Source organism: Sycon ciliatum, chromosome 11, assembly GCF_964019385.1.
Source record: "Sycon ciliatum chromosome 11, ocSycCili1.1, whole genome shotgun sequence".
In the NCBI taxonomy this organism is placed as follows: Eukaryota; Metazoa; Porifera; class Calcarea; order Leucosolenida; family Sycettidae; genus Sycon; species Sycon ciliatum.
This window is the reverse complement of record NC_088653.1, coordinates 239382-253832: the sequence shown is the minus strand read 5'-3', so window position 1 is coordinate 253832 and position 14451 is coordinate 239382. Positions and strand designations below refer to the sequence as shown.

The 14451-nt window shown below is 45.4% G+C and overlaps 1 protein-coding gene across 1 annotated transcript in view; it reads left to right on the top strand.

Moving 5' to 3' along the window:
- The first annotated feature begins 11122 nt into the window (after positions 1–11122).
- The window catches only part of LOC135827294 (slit homolog 2 protein-like), a 190935-nt gene continuing 187606 nt past the window's right edge, over positions 11123–14451 (top strand). The window contains exons 1-2 of the mRNA XM_065339819.1: positions 11123–11203; positions 11295–11406. Coding sequence (XP_065195891.1) covers positions 11389–11406 — 18 coding nt within the window. The 5' untranslated portion in view covers positions 11123–11203; positions 11295–11388. The remainder of the gene's footprint in view (positions 11204–11294; positions 11407–14451) is intronic.

Genomic DNA, 14451 nt, shown 5'->3' with positions numbered 1-14451 from the left:
TCCCCTAGAAGCAAAGGACCTTTTTTCCCTCCGCCTTTTTAAAAGCCTTGTTGCGCCTTGACTTTGATTTTGTGTTTCTCATTTTGTTGTAATCCCTGCTTATCTATGCCGGTTCCTTTTTCTTCTCCTCCCCTTCTCCCTGCCTTGCCGTGGTTGGCTAATACCCTGTCTCTCTTTGTATTGGCCGGTGTTCTCCCTGTGCTATGAGATGCTGCAATAAATAAATAAAATAAATAAATAATGACGATGGGAGGGGAGAAAATATTACAAGTTGAGATCACCTGGATGAGGGAAGTGAAGAAAACAGTGAGTCTAGGAATCTCTCAGGGTAAGGATCATCTCACCATTAGTCATGAAAGTAAACTTTCCACAGTTTTTTCCACAGTCAACTGGGAACTTGTGACTAGGCACAAGGGGTACATGGATGCAGCTAATGGGGTCGTTTTCGGCACTTGTGCCAGTGGTTGTGAGACTTATCCACTCACCCCCACCGTTAGGCGCTGCATCTGCCGCTAGGGTTTATCGGGTGTTAGCGGCCGTCGTGAGTTCCCTTCGGGAACGGACACGATAATTTACTTTACTTTTTACCTAAACTTTCCATGGACATGAGAATTGTATTGTGCTGGGGCAGGAAAACTAGAGGTGAATACTATTTATTATCTTTATTCTCACGGTGGCGGTAGCCAATACGAGTGAGACAGTACTATGTGTTATCAATCAGAGTGAGTGCAATAAACCGGGAGAAACAGTGGCTAGTGGCAGCCGTGGTTTGGGTGCTTCATTTAATTAAGTAAAGACGAGGAGGGAAGTATATCCATTGCGAGGGTAGGTAGGCGATAGACCTTGATTCAAATACCATACCTAGGCTGGGCTACAGCGGGGGTTTGGAGCATGTGCAAATAGATGATACTATGATCGGGGTAACTTCTCTTTTGACTGCATTAATTTTGTTTCTCGGAGGGAGTAACAGTGTGGTGGCAGGTGGTTGTACTGAGTGCATGCTGAGTACAAGGGTGAACGTTGAAGGCGGGTGGAGTGGGTGGTGGGGAGGGCAAAGACTCGACGACGCCTCAGTTCTCGGCTTGGTGGCTCGGTGATGTAGCCTGAGGTCGCAAGCTGGATGTGTGGCGGGGATCGTTTGACAGCGATGGTGTGTGCAAAGAGCAGCTGCTTGAGCTTCCTGCGGGATGAGAGGGTTGGCCAAGTGACGTGGTGGAGTAACGAACTGTGGTGGCAAGGACTGAAGAGGGGGAGTCGGAGGCAGAGTTTTGCTGACCGCCGTTGGAGACGTTCGAGAGCAAGTTGTTGCGGAACATTCATAGCTGACATAGCCAGAGAACCATATTCGTTAACAGGGCGTATACACGTGGTGTGCAGTGCTGACAGGGCGGTGGGTGAAAGACATCCACGAATCCGTCTCAAGAGGTCGAGAGTGCGGAAAGGAATCAGTCAAAGAGTCGTGAGCGTAGTCAGGGAGCCATGAACACAGGAGCTCTAAAATCTGCTCCAGTGCGAGCCTTTTTCCTTGTTCTCCTTGGTCGACTGGACTGTTCTGGATGCATTTCTTTGTTGCAAGCACTATTTGTATTTGTTGGAGTTTGTATACTTTGAAATACTTTTGTGGATTTGCGTCGGAAACAGAAGTAAAACGATGATGGCTACAGCGACCAGTAATTTGAGGGCGACACTTTCATCGAGTAATTTGAGTCCACACTTTCATCGAGCGTAAAAGAATTGATTCTGACAGTCACACAGTCTGAAGTGACGAGGAGTTTTACTCTGATGATAAGTTGGCAAGCGATTGGCATCGACACTGAATTGGGAGGTGAGCCGGCCGGTGATTTGGCCAGAGTACACATCGCTGCACTTATCCAGGACCATACCAGTGTCGGTTGAAAGTGCAAAACCAATCAATGGACTCTGCTGCTCTCTTGATAATTTGAGTGCCCTTATGAGGAACATCGCTAACATGGGCAGTAGGCAGGAAAACAGTACTCCCTGGTGAGCGGAGAAAACCGTGTGCAGATGGGCTTTGGTGTGGGAAATATGAGTGCGACGTACTGCAGTATATTGAGGAAGAATGTGTGCCGCAGTGCATATCTGAAGTTACAGGTGGAGTGTGATGGAGAGGATGTGGAGTACCAACTTCTTCGGACAGAAGTTGACTGTGTTTTCGCTGGCGTTTCTCCAGTGGTGCGCTAAGCAGGAGGTATTTCAGACACCCAGCCCAGCTGCCCACAGAAACTTTGACCCTGATGTGGTCGAGTACCTGTCCGCTCATGCTATAAGACCCTGGAACGAGGAACTGTCCTGGAAAAGAGGAACTGTCCTGGAAAAGAGGAACTGTCCTGGAAAAGAGGAACTGTCCTGGAAAAGAGGAACTGTCCTGGAAAAGAGGAACTGTCCTGGAAAAGAGGAACTGTCCTGGAAAAGAGGAACTGTCCTGGAAAAGAGGAACTGTCCTGGAAAAGAGGAACTGTCCTGGAAAAGAGGAACTGTCCTGGAAAAGAGGAACTGTCCTGGAAAAGAGGAACTGTCCTGGAAAAGAGGAACTGTCCTGGAAAAGAGGAACTGTCCTGGAAAAGAGGAACTGTCCTGGAAAAGAGGAACTGTCCTGGAAAGGATGAACCAAGGGACATATCAACAGTATACAAAAATGACAAACCCTTTTACTGCATATAGAATTCCACAATTTCATCAGTGCCGCATATAATACTACTGTAGCAATACTTAGACATGTCAGATCAATCCAAAACTTTCAAACAGTGAACATTAGGTGAACATTAGGTGTTTTTGATCATTTTTGGCCAAAAACCGAAATCGAATTTTTTGTCTGTGGTCATCTTCAGCGTGCTCTGGCACATGTATATTAACGCTGCTGCCTTCGAAACCTTTGTTTACTTGTTTGTATAATTTTAACTCGGATACTGAGCCAGTAATAAATGTAAAAAAGAGAAGAAACACATGAGAACGAGTTATGGAGCAACTATCCACGACTGTAACAAGATGATCAACGGTCAGAAAGTGCGATAATAGGGCACAACACTGACAAGCTATTGAGTCATGGATAGTTGCTGCATAACTCGCTCCCATGTGTTTCTTCTCTTTTTTTTTACATTTGTTTGCATTATATTGTATTTTTGCATTTTTCTGCATTCAACCTTACAGGTCAGGCGACCAAGCTGACCACTGCGTGGACCAACCTTAAGGGCCGTATTTCTGGAAAGACGGAATCCGTACAATCAATTCGCACGAACAAGGCTGGTGAAAATGATGCTACCGAATGTGAACAGAATGGCCCGGTGGAAAAAGACACCTACGAGTCGCCTCCTGTTCATGACAATTACGAGTCGCTCGCTATTGGTCCAGCTAATAACTGCACGAAGAAGTCACGAGATTTACACAACTACCAGGCCACCATCGTGGACTCTTCAGTGTATGGGAACGAGATCGTGGCAGAAAGCTCCGAAACCGAAGTGTATGCCGGATTGGACTCCGCTGCGGTTGGAGTTTACCAGAACAACAACGCTTCAAACAAGGAGTATGCGGCTGGAACCTATGAGATGGTTGGCCATTGTCTAGCTGAGAGCACCAAACGCATTGAAGATCAAGGGATTTACGAACTTGAGCAAACCAGCAGTTGCTCAGCTGAACATGTTTATAAGATCAATAGGAACGCGGAAGATGGCGATGAATCTGATGTTTACAACAATGGAACTGAACTTCAAGAATGTATATATGAGAAGGATGATGACCCTTCGAACTCTACTGCCAATACAAACCAGAGTCAAAAGACCACCCCATACGCTGTTGAAGATGATGTTATATGTGAGATGCATTATGCCCCCTCAAGCTGTAATAAGGCTCTCAACCAGGGCAGCAAGATTGCTCAAGACAGCGCTCAAGATGATATCTATGAAAGGGATGCTGTCCCTTCGATCTCTACTGAAAATGTAGATCAGACCCACAATGCTACCCGAGGCAGTGTTCAAGATGGCATATATGAGTTGGATGATGCTCCATCAAGCTCTTTTGCCAACGTCAATCACAGCAACAAGATTGCTCGAGATGGTGTTCAGGACAATATCTATGAAATGGATGATGCCCCACCCAGCCTGTTGACAAGCGTAAATCAGCGCACCTAGACAATTATCCAAGACTATGCTGAAGACTATCTAAAAGTAGATACCCGTTTTGCCGAGCATGCAAACAAAGTGTAAAAGCTTTCGTTGGTGGTGTCCGCATGTAGGCGTATTCTTGTTTTACGTGGTGTTGCTTCTCAAAACCGAGCGGTATGTGCGGAACGGCTGAAACTGATCATGTCATTAATAGTGAATTTCACTAATACTGAAGATGGCTTCAAAATTTCGTTTACGGTTTACGGTGGCATCATTTGACAGACACTAGGGCTGCATATGTATGTATTTCTTTTCCAAACTGTCTTTGTGGAGAGAAGGATGAGCGAGTGAGAAAAGGAGTGAGTAAGTGAGTGAATGAGGGAGTGAGAGAGAGAGTACGTGAGGGACTAAGTGATAGACTGATCGCGCCGGCGGAGTGATTAACTGAGTAAGTGAGTGAGTGAGTAAGTGAGTGTGTACGTTAATGAGTGTGGGCAAGTGGGTGTGAGCGATGATTGAGTGAGTGAGCGAGTGAGAGAATGAGCAAGTGAGCAAACGAGTGAATGAGGGAGTGAGAGAGAGAGTATGTGAGCGACGGAGTGAATGGGTGATCGAGTGGGTGAGGGAGGGTGTGAATGAGTAAGTAAGTTAGTAAGTGAATAAGTGAGTAAGTGAGTGTGTAAGTTAATGAGTGCGAGCAAGTGAGTGTGAGCGATGTATGAGTGAGTGAGCAAGTGAGTGAATGAGCAAGTGAGGAAATGAGTGAGTGAGGGAGTGAGGGAGTGAATGAGTGAGTGAGTGACTGAGGGAGTGAGTGAGTGGACGATCAAGTGCGTTAGTTGGTGGGCGAGCAAGCATACATTGTATGAGTGATATAAGTGTGGTGGATTAGTAGCTGACTGAGTGGATACATCGGTACCTATCCATCATGCTGGATCGATTACCTCTTCTATCTTTTCGCTCAAATACCCCCTCTTTCTCTTTCTACTTCTTTTTCTCTCTCTCTACTTCTTTATACACACACCTCAATTTCCTTCCCCTTTCACGTTTTCTCACAGTGAAGTTTTGTTGCATGATGATCTTATAATTGTAATATTATTACATCCATGTCGTTACTAGCACGACCGCCTAGATCAATATAGATGGTGGCACCATTTCCAGCTTTTCATCACAATTCTACTGGCTGCTGCGGTGCATGATGTGTTTAAAACAACGTTAGGCTTTCCGAGCGCACTGCGCTCTAATATATCTGGCCCCTTCCGTAGACTGGAGCTAAGCCGACATTCGTCAGGTGGAGATGGATATTCTGGGGACGTTCATGATGAAAGTGGTTGATGTATTCCCTTCACGCAGAGACATTAGTTTCATGTACTCTTGATAACGCTTCACTGTTAGATGAGCTATTCATTTCCATAATTGGGCAGTTTTTAGAGAGCAAGAGAACCAGAAAGGCTGGGCTCGGGAATCTCTCCGATTTCGCTCAAATTTTGAAAGTCGCTTTCCTTAGGAGTGTACAACAACCATGGAAAAGGGCTCGTTGCACAACTTGCATATCTTATAATACTAGCAGTCCTTTCCAAAACGACCAATCCCGATACTAGTATAACAACGACCAGTCCCGATACTAGTATAACAGATTTCGTGGCTTTCGTGCAAAGTACAAAGAACGTCAGGCTGTGCCCAATGCAAATATTTGCAATTACGTTGACATTTCGCACACATGTCTAGCTGAAGGAGTCTGTAGCCCTCTCTTGGCTTTTCTCCAGCACATGAAGATACGCAGAAGAACATTACGACTTGTACAGCCATGGCACAACAGTACTTGGAGCACTGTTCAAATATCAGCAGGAGCGGCGTGCTGCTAGCAGCTAGCAGAATGTTGATGACAGGTCTATTGTGTCATGCAAGCTGGATGGTGACAGATGTGATGACCGGCATTTTATTTTATGAGTGTGCCGTCTATCCTTTCTGTAGCAGGTCTCTTGGCGACCACCTGAGAGACATTCCCCATTCTATCTTACACGTCCTCCCTTGACACTACACCTGAGTACAGTCTTATGTGAGTGATTCTAGCGTAGTCAAGATAGAACAAGCACAATCATGTAAACGGGAAGACACAACACATTTTCTATTTTGTCTACTGATCAGGCGCCACAGCAATGCTGGATCTGTGCATTCCACTCCTATGACCTTGTGTTTGTGATTCCTAACCAGTGCTACAGGAACCACAAGAACAGAGCAGTGACTTAGGAACACGGTTAAGTATATGCTCTCCAAGAACTCACGCCTATGCGCCTAGCATTATATTTAATAAATGTGGACTTCAGAACAACTACTCGAAGGTTACATTGTATGCATGTGATTCCATTAATTTGTATCTTTTTTTGACACGATGATACCCGATAGTGTGAAGAGAGATAGACAACTGCAAGCCATACAATGCACTGCAAGAGATACAATGCACTGCAAGAGATACAATGCACTGTGAGAGATACAATGCACTGCAAGATATACAATGCTCTGCAAGCCATACAATGCACTGCAAGAGATACAATGCACTGTGAGAGATGTTGTGTTGTTGTTGTTTGGCTTTATTTAAAGTGGAGTTCCAAAACAGGCCTAAACCTAATGACAATGGTCCCACTGATAATAAGAGAAAAGAAAAATATATAATAATAAGCGGACAAACAGAACCAAGAAGAAGATACAGCTGTAGTTAGATAACTAATATGAGCACGGCAGCAGGGGAAAAAAAAGTCACAAGCACGGCAACCGGGAAGAAGAAAGTGAGTGAGTGAGAGAGAGGAGAGAGAGAGAGAGAGAGAGAGAGAGAGAGAGAGAGAGAGAGAGAGAGAGAGGGAGAGAGAGAGAGGTAGTGAAGCAGATGAGTTCATCCTAGTTGACGGTACTGCCTAACAGAAAGGCCAGGCTTAGCGACTTGAAAGTGGAGCGCTTTCTTTCGAGGCGTGCAGTGTCTGGGAGCTGGTTCCACAGGATAGCTCCAGCATGGCTAATGCGCTTAGCTGAGGATGCTGTGGGGGAGACAGGAATGATGAGTAACTTGCTGCTCCCTCCTCGTGTTCGGAGAGAGGGACTACGGGTGAAAAAGCTTGCAAACAGAGATACAATGCACTGTGAGAGATACAATGCAGTGTGAGAGATACAATACACTGCAGGAGATACAATGCACTGTGAGAGATACAATGCACTGTGGATTGACTCTTAATATGTAGGTAACAAAGGACGACGCCCAAATTAATGTGCAGCCCACCACCTGGAGAGGAGAATGGGCTGCATGGTAATGTCAAGATAAGCGTGATCCAACCAGTAAACGTGTTTTACAGAGTGTATACATGTAGGTAGCATTCAGTATTTTATGTATTCCTCGGCAATCATTCTGATCCCTTGGGTTCCTTTTTTTAGCATTCAGTATTGTTTTTCGGTCATTACCAGTGCGCCCATGGCTAGAGGACAATCACCCATTGTTATATTTAGACGTGGTCATTCCGATGCTTCGGGAATACTTGCTCGAGGTTAAAGTATGGAAAATAATGAGGGGCTTTTTATACCAGACCTCGACAAATGGTGACATTTGGGAAATGATGGTGGGCTGTCTGCAATTAATCAGGGGTCACACACGGCCAACTCACGGGCATTTGTTCGATGTTTGTTCCACGGATGATTTCTCATGCATGAAGACATTCTTGTATAATTATTATGTTCCGAGCCGACAAGAATAGCAAGTTGTTGAATCGAAGCGCACGTATGGCTGTGTGGGTTGTGTAGGTTCATGAGTGTTCCCTGTTCATCACACACAGAGCTGCAGCAGTCTTTGGTTGCCCGTAGCGTCATGTACCTAGCCTGCATTATAAATGTATGGTCACCGTCATCCCCTTGTACAATATTCAGAGGAAAGACATGCAAGCATTTGGGTGTCACCCTGGCCTTGGATCAGTCGTAGTTCAACTACTTTAGTATACTAATTATTGCTTTAGTCTGGTTCATTTGGACCCGTGATGCATTAGTCTGTACTGAAGAACTTGACAGCATCTGTGATTTTGGTCAATAGCACATCTTGGGTAGGCCGTGTGAGGGGTGTCAAGTGTAGATGCTCTGCACGTTTCACGATGGCATGCAGGTTGTTCGAAGGCATGTTGATGACAAGTGACATGAACTCTCTTGGCTCTCCTCCAATACATGAAGATATTGACGGCCTCTATGATTTACTCACCTGCACATTGCCTGTGTGCCCATGTTCGGGCTTACATGTGTGTAGTTGCTCTGCTAGTTTAACCATGGCATGTAGGGTGTAGGTTGTCCGATGGCATGTTGCTGACAAACTGTGACAGGCTGTGTTGTGCAATGTACAAGTGGCATGCGCTACAAAAGCCAAAACTCGACTCCTTTGACGCAGGCTTCTGGTGGTTCAGATCGGTATGGTGGCCATTCACCCATGTAAAGTTGGAAAACATAATATATCAGGGGCATGTTGTTATAGGCGTGCGCTGCCTGGACCCCGAATGGATGCCCCCCCCCCCTCACACACACCCAGCGTCTACCTGTCTTCGGTGTTATGCACCACCCAGGCTAGGGGGATTGTGTGAGGTTTTCAAAAGCACACTTTTTAATGATGGACAATGAGAAGCTGAGTATAAGAGTCCATGTACATATCCAGCATCTAGAGTGGCTGGGAAATGTGAGCAGATAGAGTGAGTTGGACACGTGAGGGTCAGACGACATGCATGTCTTGGCGTCAAGTCTCACCAGATGGATTTGGTTGCGTATGAAGCCTGCCAGACGGCAATGTCAAGTCGCACATTGAATCGAAAAATGTATAGAGAAATCGACTGTTCCAGCCAGGTCAGCAGTGTCTGCTCCAGGATTGTAGGACAGCCGGGTACACGTGTACCTGGCGCAACCATGTCAAACGGGTCGGAGCCGGGTACGCATGTACCTGTACATGTACCTGGCGCCGTCTCACCAGCCGAGTCACATGATTTAACTGGTTGGTTGGTTTATTTTAATTCGGACCATAAACGGGAACTAGGCCCAGTGATATAAAGGCGAATGGATAAGCCGCATTTAGAAAAGAGAAGACAGGAATTCGAAAATTACGAAAGAAGAAGAGGTATCTGACACATACAAGCCATGTAGTCAGTCCTTTCAAAGTTCGAAAGTGTAAAGTACCAACCGGGTCACATGTGACCCGGTACTATATTTTCAACAGGGTCCAAGCGCCGCCCGACCGGGTGGATTACCCGGCTCACCCGGCGCTGGAGCAGACACTGGTCAGGAACGTTTGCGACCGACCAGAAATGCTATATCCACTAAGGTCATAGCATAGTGCATTATAGATGCTCCTCTGTTCCGGCCCGTCACCCCCCCCCCTCCGCCCACGCCCCCTCCGCCCACGCCCTCAATACCTACATGTACATGTACCTGCCCTGCAGTTGTACTTGAACTTTGCAGATCACAAACTTACAAACCCTTCACAAAAGTGAAAACAGTTTTGCTCATTGGGCATAGCCAGCGCAATGATCGGGGATGGTGTGATGGTCTAACGCATCTCTTGATGTACCAATATTACCTTCTGAAATTCCATACCGGCAGCATGCCTCGATCGTGGAATAATAATAACAAAAAAAAGGTGTTCCCCAATTATGCAGTGAAGGTTCTAGATAGCGGTCAGAGCGAAGAGGGGAAGGTGGACAAAGCGAACATGTGCACCAGCTATGTCCCAAACTATGTTGTGCGAAGATAATGCACCGGATTGATGTAGGCAAGGAGCTCAGATGTCCCTCTCCCTCTCTCTTTACATTCGACACGACCCTGCAGGTATCTGAGCGCCCTAGTAAGATTTGCCTTCACTGGGTTAAGTCTGGCTCATTCGGGCTCTAGTACATCCCCTATACAGTACGCACATGTACGCACATGTACGCACATGTACGCATATGTAGCGACTACTGTATGTGTAGCGCTGGCAGTGGTAGAGGCCCGGGCACCGGCTTAGCGTGCACGAGCGGGAACAGTACCTGGAATATTGATTTGAAGTTGAACTTGCTGCTGTTTACCTAAGTAGGTAAATACTCAATCTGCGGACAGCATGCTGTTCCGTTCTTTGTTAACTCATCAGCGCAGCACAGAGGAAATGAGGCCGAACCTGATAGCAATGGAAATAAAAATTTCCAATCAGGCCCGAACGTACCTTGCGAGAGTGCTCAAACTGACAAGTCAGTGAGCTCTTCGTCATGCAAAAAATACATTATTATGCTGTTTTGTTTTTTGCGTGTTTTTCCTTCTTTTTTCTTTCTAGAACTTTGATTTGAAGTTTTTGGAACACTTGGGAAAAAATATTCATTGTGTTTATTTTGCCGATGAAAGAGGCTGAGTCAACTATATCAAGAATGTGTTTGGCACGTTCCACAATGTCATGCTGTTCATCTAATGACATCTTGATGATAAGCAGTGATAAGCGGGTTTGCCCCAGGCGCAATGTTAAAGTCATGTGAGGCTGAGTTCAGCCGACTAAGAGCTATTTTCGACTACTGTCTGTGTAGCAGGCAGCCATATTCCCTGATTGGCGTCATATCGCGTCTAATTTTTTCCCATGTATAGTTGGAAAATATTCTTGTGACATGTCACGTTATCGATAAGCTTGTGTGTTTGAGCTCATGACATGTCGAACATACATGCACAGTAGCACTGGCATGTGGCCACTGCGTGCCACTCATAGCCCTGGTATACATGTACATTAGACATCTAGTTGCCGGTGCATATACATGTACATGTACGTGTAGCTCATTTCCTAGGCTTGTGTTTGTAAGTCAGCAAAGGATATCTACGCCAAACGTGCAGCAGCCAACCGAGCTGCTACGGAGTACCATAGACTGATATCACGGCACTCCTCGTGCCTGTGTTTTGCATATACCTGCAGAGAGTCAAAGCTGAAAGCGAGCAAATAGTAATTAATTTGTTTCATTGAAGGCTTTGCTCCCGGAAGCAGCGCTCATTTTCGCAAGGCAAACGAACCTTATCGCGATCCGTGTGCTACACCCGATTGATCCTGGAATATTCACCAACAGCTGGTATGTGGAAACATTTGGTTAGTTTTGTTTGGTGAATGGTGATTGATTCAAGGTAACTCGATGGTTCCTATCCTTCTGTTGTCTCCGATAGGGTTTTGTTGGCCGGATTTGAATTTACCATTGTAATTGAGAACATTAACCAGTGCTGGTTCTCAATATTGTTGCAACCAGTAGAGACCAGCACTATGGTGCTTCAGTTTAAGGTAAGTGGCACTGTAATGTAAGTGTGACTCAACAATGTTTCTATGTTAGCAGAGTTACGTCCACTCTGCTTCCTAATAAATGCGGGTAGTGGTGGTCTGGCCGTGCTTCTCAATCCAGCTTGATGTTGTCGGCGTCTGCACACACAAAGTACACCGGGATCAGGATTCCTGGAAAGGAAAAGAAACGACATCAACAAAACCGAAAAGCAGCACAAGCCAAGTTGTCCGAATTTCATTCCCCTTACACCTCTACTGCAGAGGGAGACCGTTTCACGTACCTTCTACGTTATCTACTCTTCCAAGATACTGTCGTGATGTCCTTTCTTTTCCTTTCAAAGGACCGTTGAAATAATGAATGAAACGTATAGGCAATGAAAACATACAAGTCCATGTATATCGGATGGGGGAAGTGTGGTTCACCATACAGTTAATATTTTGGTAACTCGTAGTGTGCCACAAGGAAAACATGGATGCAGCAAATGGGATTTTCGGTCATTGACTACTTGACGGTCGGTCTGATCTACGGCTTGAGCCTGCAGAGTTTTGACACTCGTGTGGATGCTAAAACTCTGCCTGAGAGAGTATCAGGAAAAATCTTCCTTATATATGTAGGACTCAGTGACCAGTCAAGGCCCCGTGACCAATCACGGTCCCCATGACCAGTCAAACAGCCACAAACCCCCCATGACCAATCATAAATTAGTTTACCAGTCACAATGCCCCCATGACCAGTCACAAATCACCATACATGTACATGTGTAAAGCACACAGTTCGTGACTGCTCGCAGGGTGCTTCGTACCCGCAGGATTTGTTGTGGAAACTACAATTCCCTATGAGCGGTCACAGAATACAGTTGTGACCACTATAATTCCATGCGAACAGTTTCACGCGGAATGTACAGTTGTGACCACTCTTTCTCTGTGAGTATTCACAGGCAGAATATATGTATTTCTGTATTACAAGAGAGATTGGAGGTTTTGTCACAACTCTGAGTTTCACGTATTACTACGATCGTCAGGCAACTGATGGCTCCTAAACGGGCAGTCTGAACATAAGGGGGAGCAAGGTGGGAAATTCTGAGGGGTATCATAGGCGACGCGTATCATAGCGCAAGAGTCAGGTGCAGGCGTGAAGTAACCAAGTCTTCAGACTTGGGGCTATGCAGCAGCAGTTCCAGCGTCAATGACATAGAATAGAGCTGGGGACTTAAATGCCAAATCCACACATGCCCACACCATTACACACACATACACCCACACTCTCTCCCTTTTCTCACATACACATACACTCACACTCATGCGCGCGTACACGCGCGCACACACGCACACACACACACTCATTCTCTAAATCTCTCTCTCTCTCACACACACACATTCATTCTCTACAACACACACACACACACACATCCACGCACGCACACACACACACACATTCTCTAGATCTCTTTCTCACACGCATACACACACACACACATTCTATCTCTCTCTCACACACACACGCACTCTCTTTCTCACGCATGCACACACACACACACTCACACATGCGCGCGCACACTTACTCTCACACACACACTCACACACACACAAATAGGCAGCGGGACTACCACCTAGATTCACGTGACCTTGCGGACAAAGTTACGGAGGTAGAACATTTTTTCATGACGACACTTGGACACAAGTATTTCTGTATTATTATTTTATCTCTTTTCAACCAATCCACAAGCCAAGAAGAGATGCGTAGACGGAAGAACCGTACTCTTGGTGATACTGATCACGAACATGATTAATTCCTCCTGGCCATTGAGCACCCAATTCTAAACCTTATTTAAGCAAAGCTCTTGTCAAAGCAGCATGCCAGTTCAAGAACATCTCGTCAGACATACATATCGACACATGTCTGGTGCACTCTCACTAACAAGCAGGCATCGCAGGCTACAGTCGCACCAGCAATCAAAAGAAGTTGAAGTGAGTGTATATTTCTATAAAATTAATAATTAGAAGACACATGAAGGTGTGGAGGATCGCCCAAAAACACTGACAAGGAGACAGTAAACGGTACACAGTACTCGTATGCATGTACTTATAATACACGTTATAGCAGCACAACGAGAAAGACCATGTACCATAATGTTACATCAATAAATCATTATTTTGGGAGTAGGAATGAAGATATGTTCGATGCAGTAAACTGCGTAAGCACTACGTTGAGCCACAATATTGAAATACAGTTTCCTGCAGTCAAAACAAGACACTCACACTTCTCTGGTTTAGTTCGCCATTCTTATCGATAAACATGACTTGATTTAATTTCTTACGATGGTTCTTGAGAATGGATCAATGATGTCTTGAATAGATGTCTTCCTGAACGACTTCAACTGAGAGGCAGTTTCAGTTTCGACAAGCTGGACATTGTTTTTCTGTGGAGTCTTCCACAAGAAAGACAGAGCTACACACATGAAGGTGCTTGATGCACTCAGTACCTTCTTGGAGATGAACCTATTTTCATTTCCATCTTCATTATATTTTCGTCTCTGCATCGTCGACATGTCCACTTCTGACTCCATAATCTTGTCACCCATCCTCTCCAAAAACACAAATCGAGTGCTGCTTGTATGCTGGATCAGTTGAAGTCAGTCTCTGTTCTAGCAAGATCGGCTTGCAAAAATTACATGACTGAAAATATTCCGAAATAGCTTTTCTGATTGACGAAGTAATTTAGTTTGTTCTTCAAATATGCTGAATAGCACAATCTACTAGCCAGAACGTCCTCTCAAAAGGAATTCTATCTGAAGCCTGCAAGACTTTCGACCACCCTTCGTTTTGGAGAGGAGCCCACACACACCAGACTCGAGCTACAAGTAGACTACGCGGAGATCTAGAGTTGATCGAAATCTTTCTTGCTCACTTCTGAAACCTGTGATTGTGAAGGAAAAAAGTATGCTGAACGCGTGAATGCCTACAGTTGAGTCGTAATATTTTGACGTGGATCCTGTGACCGTTCACGGAGAAAGTCGCGGCTGTTTCTGACTGGTCATCGGGATTCAA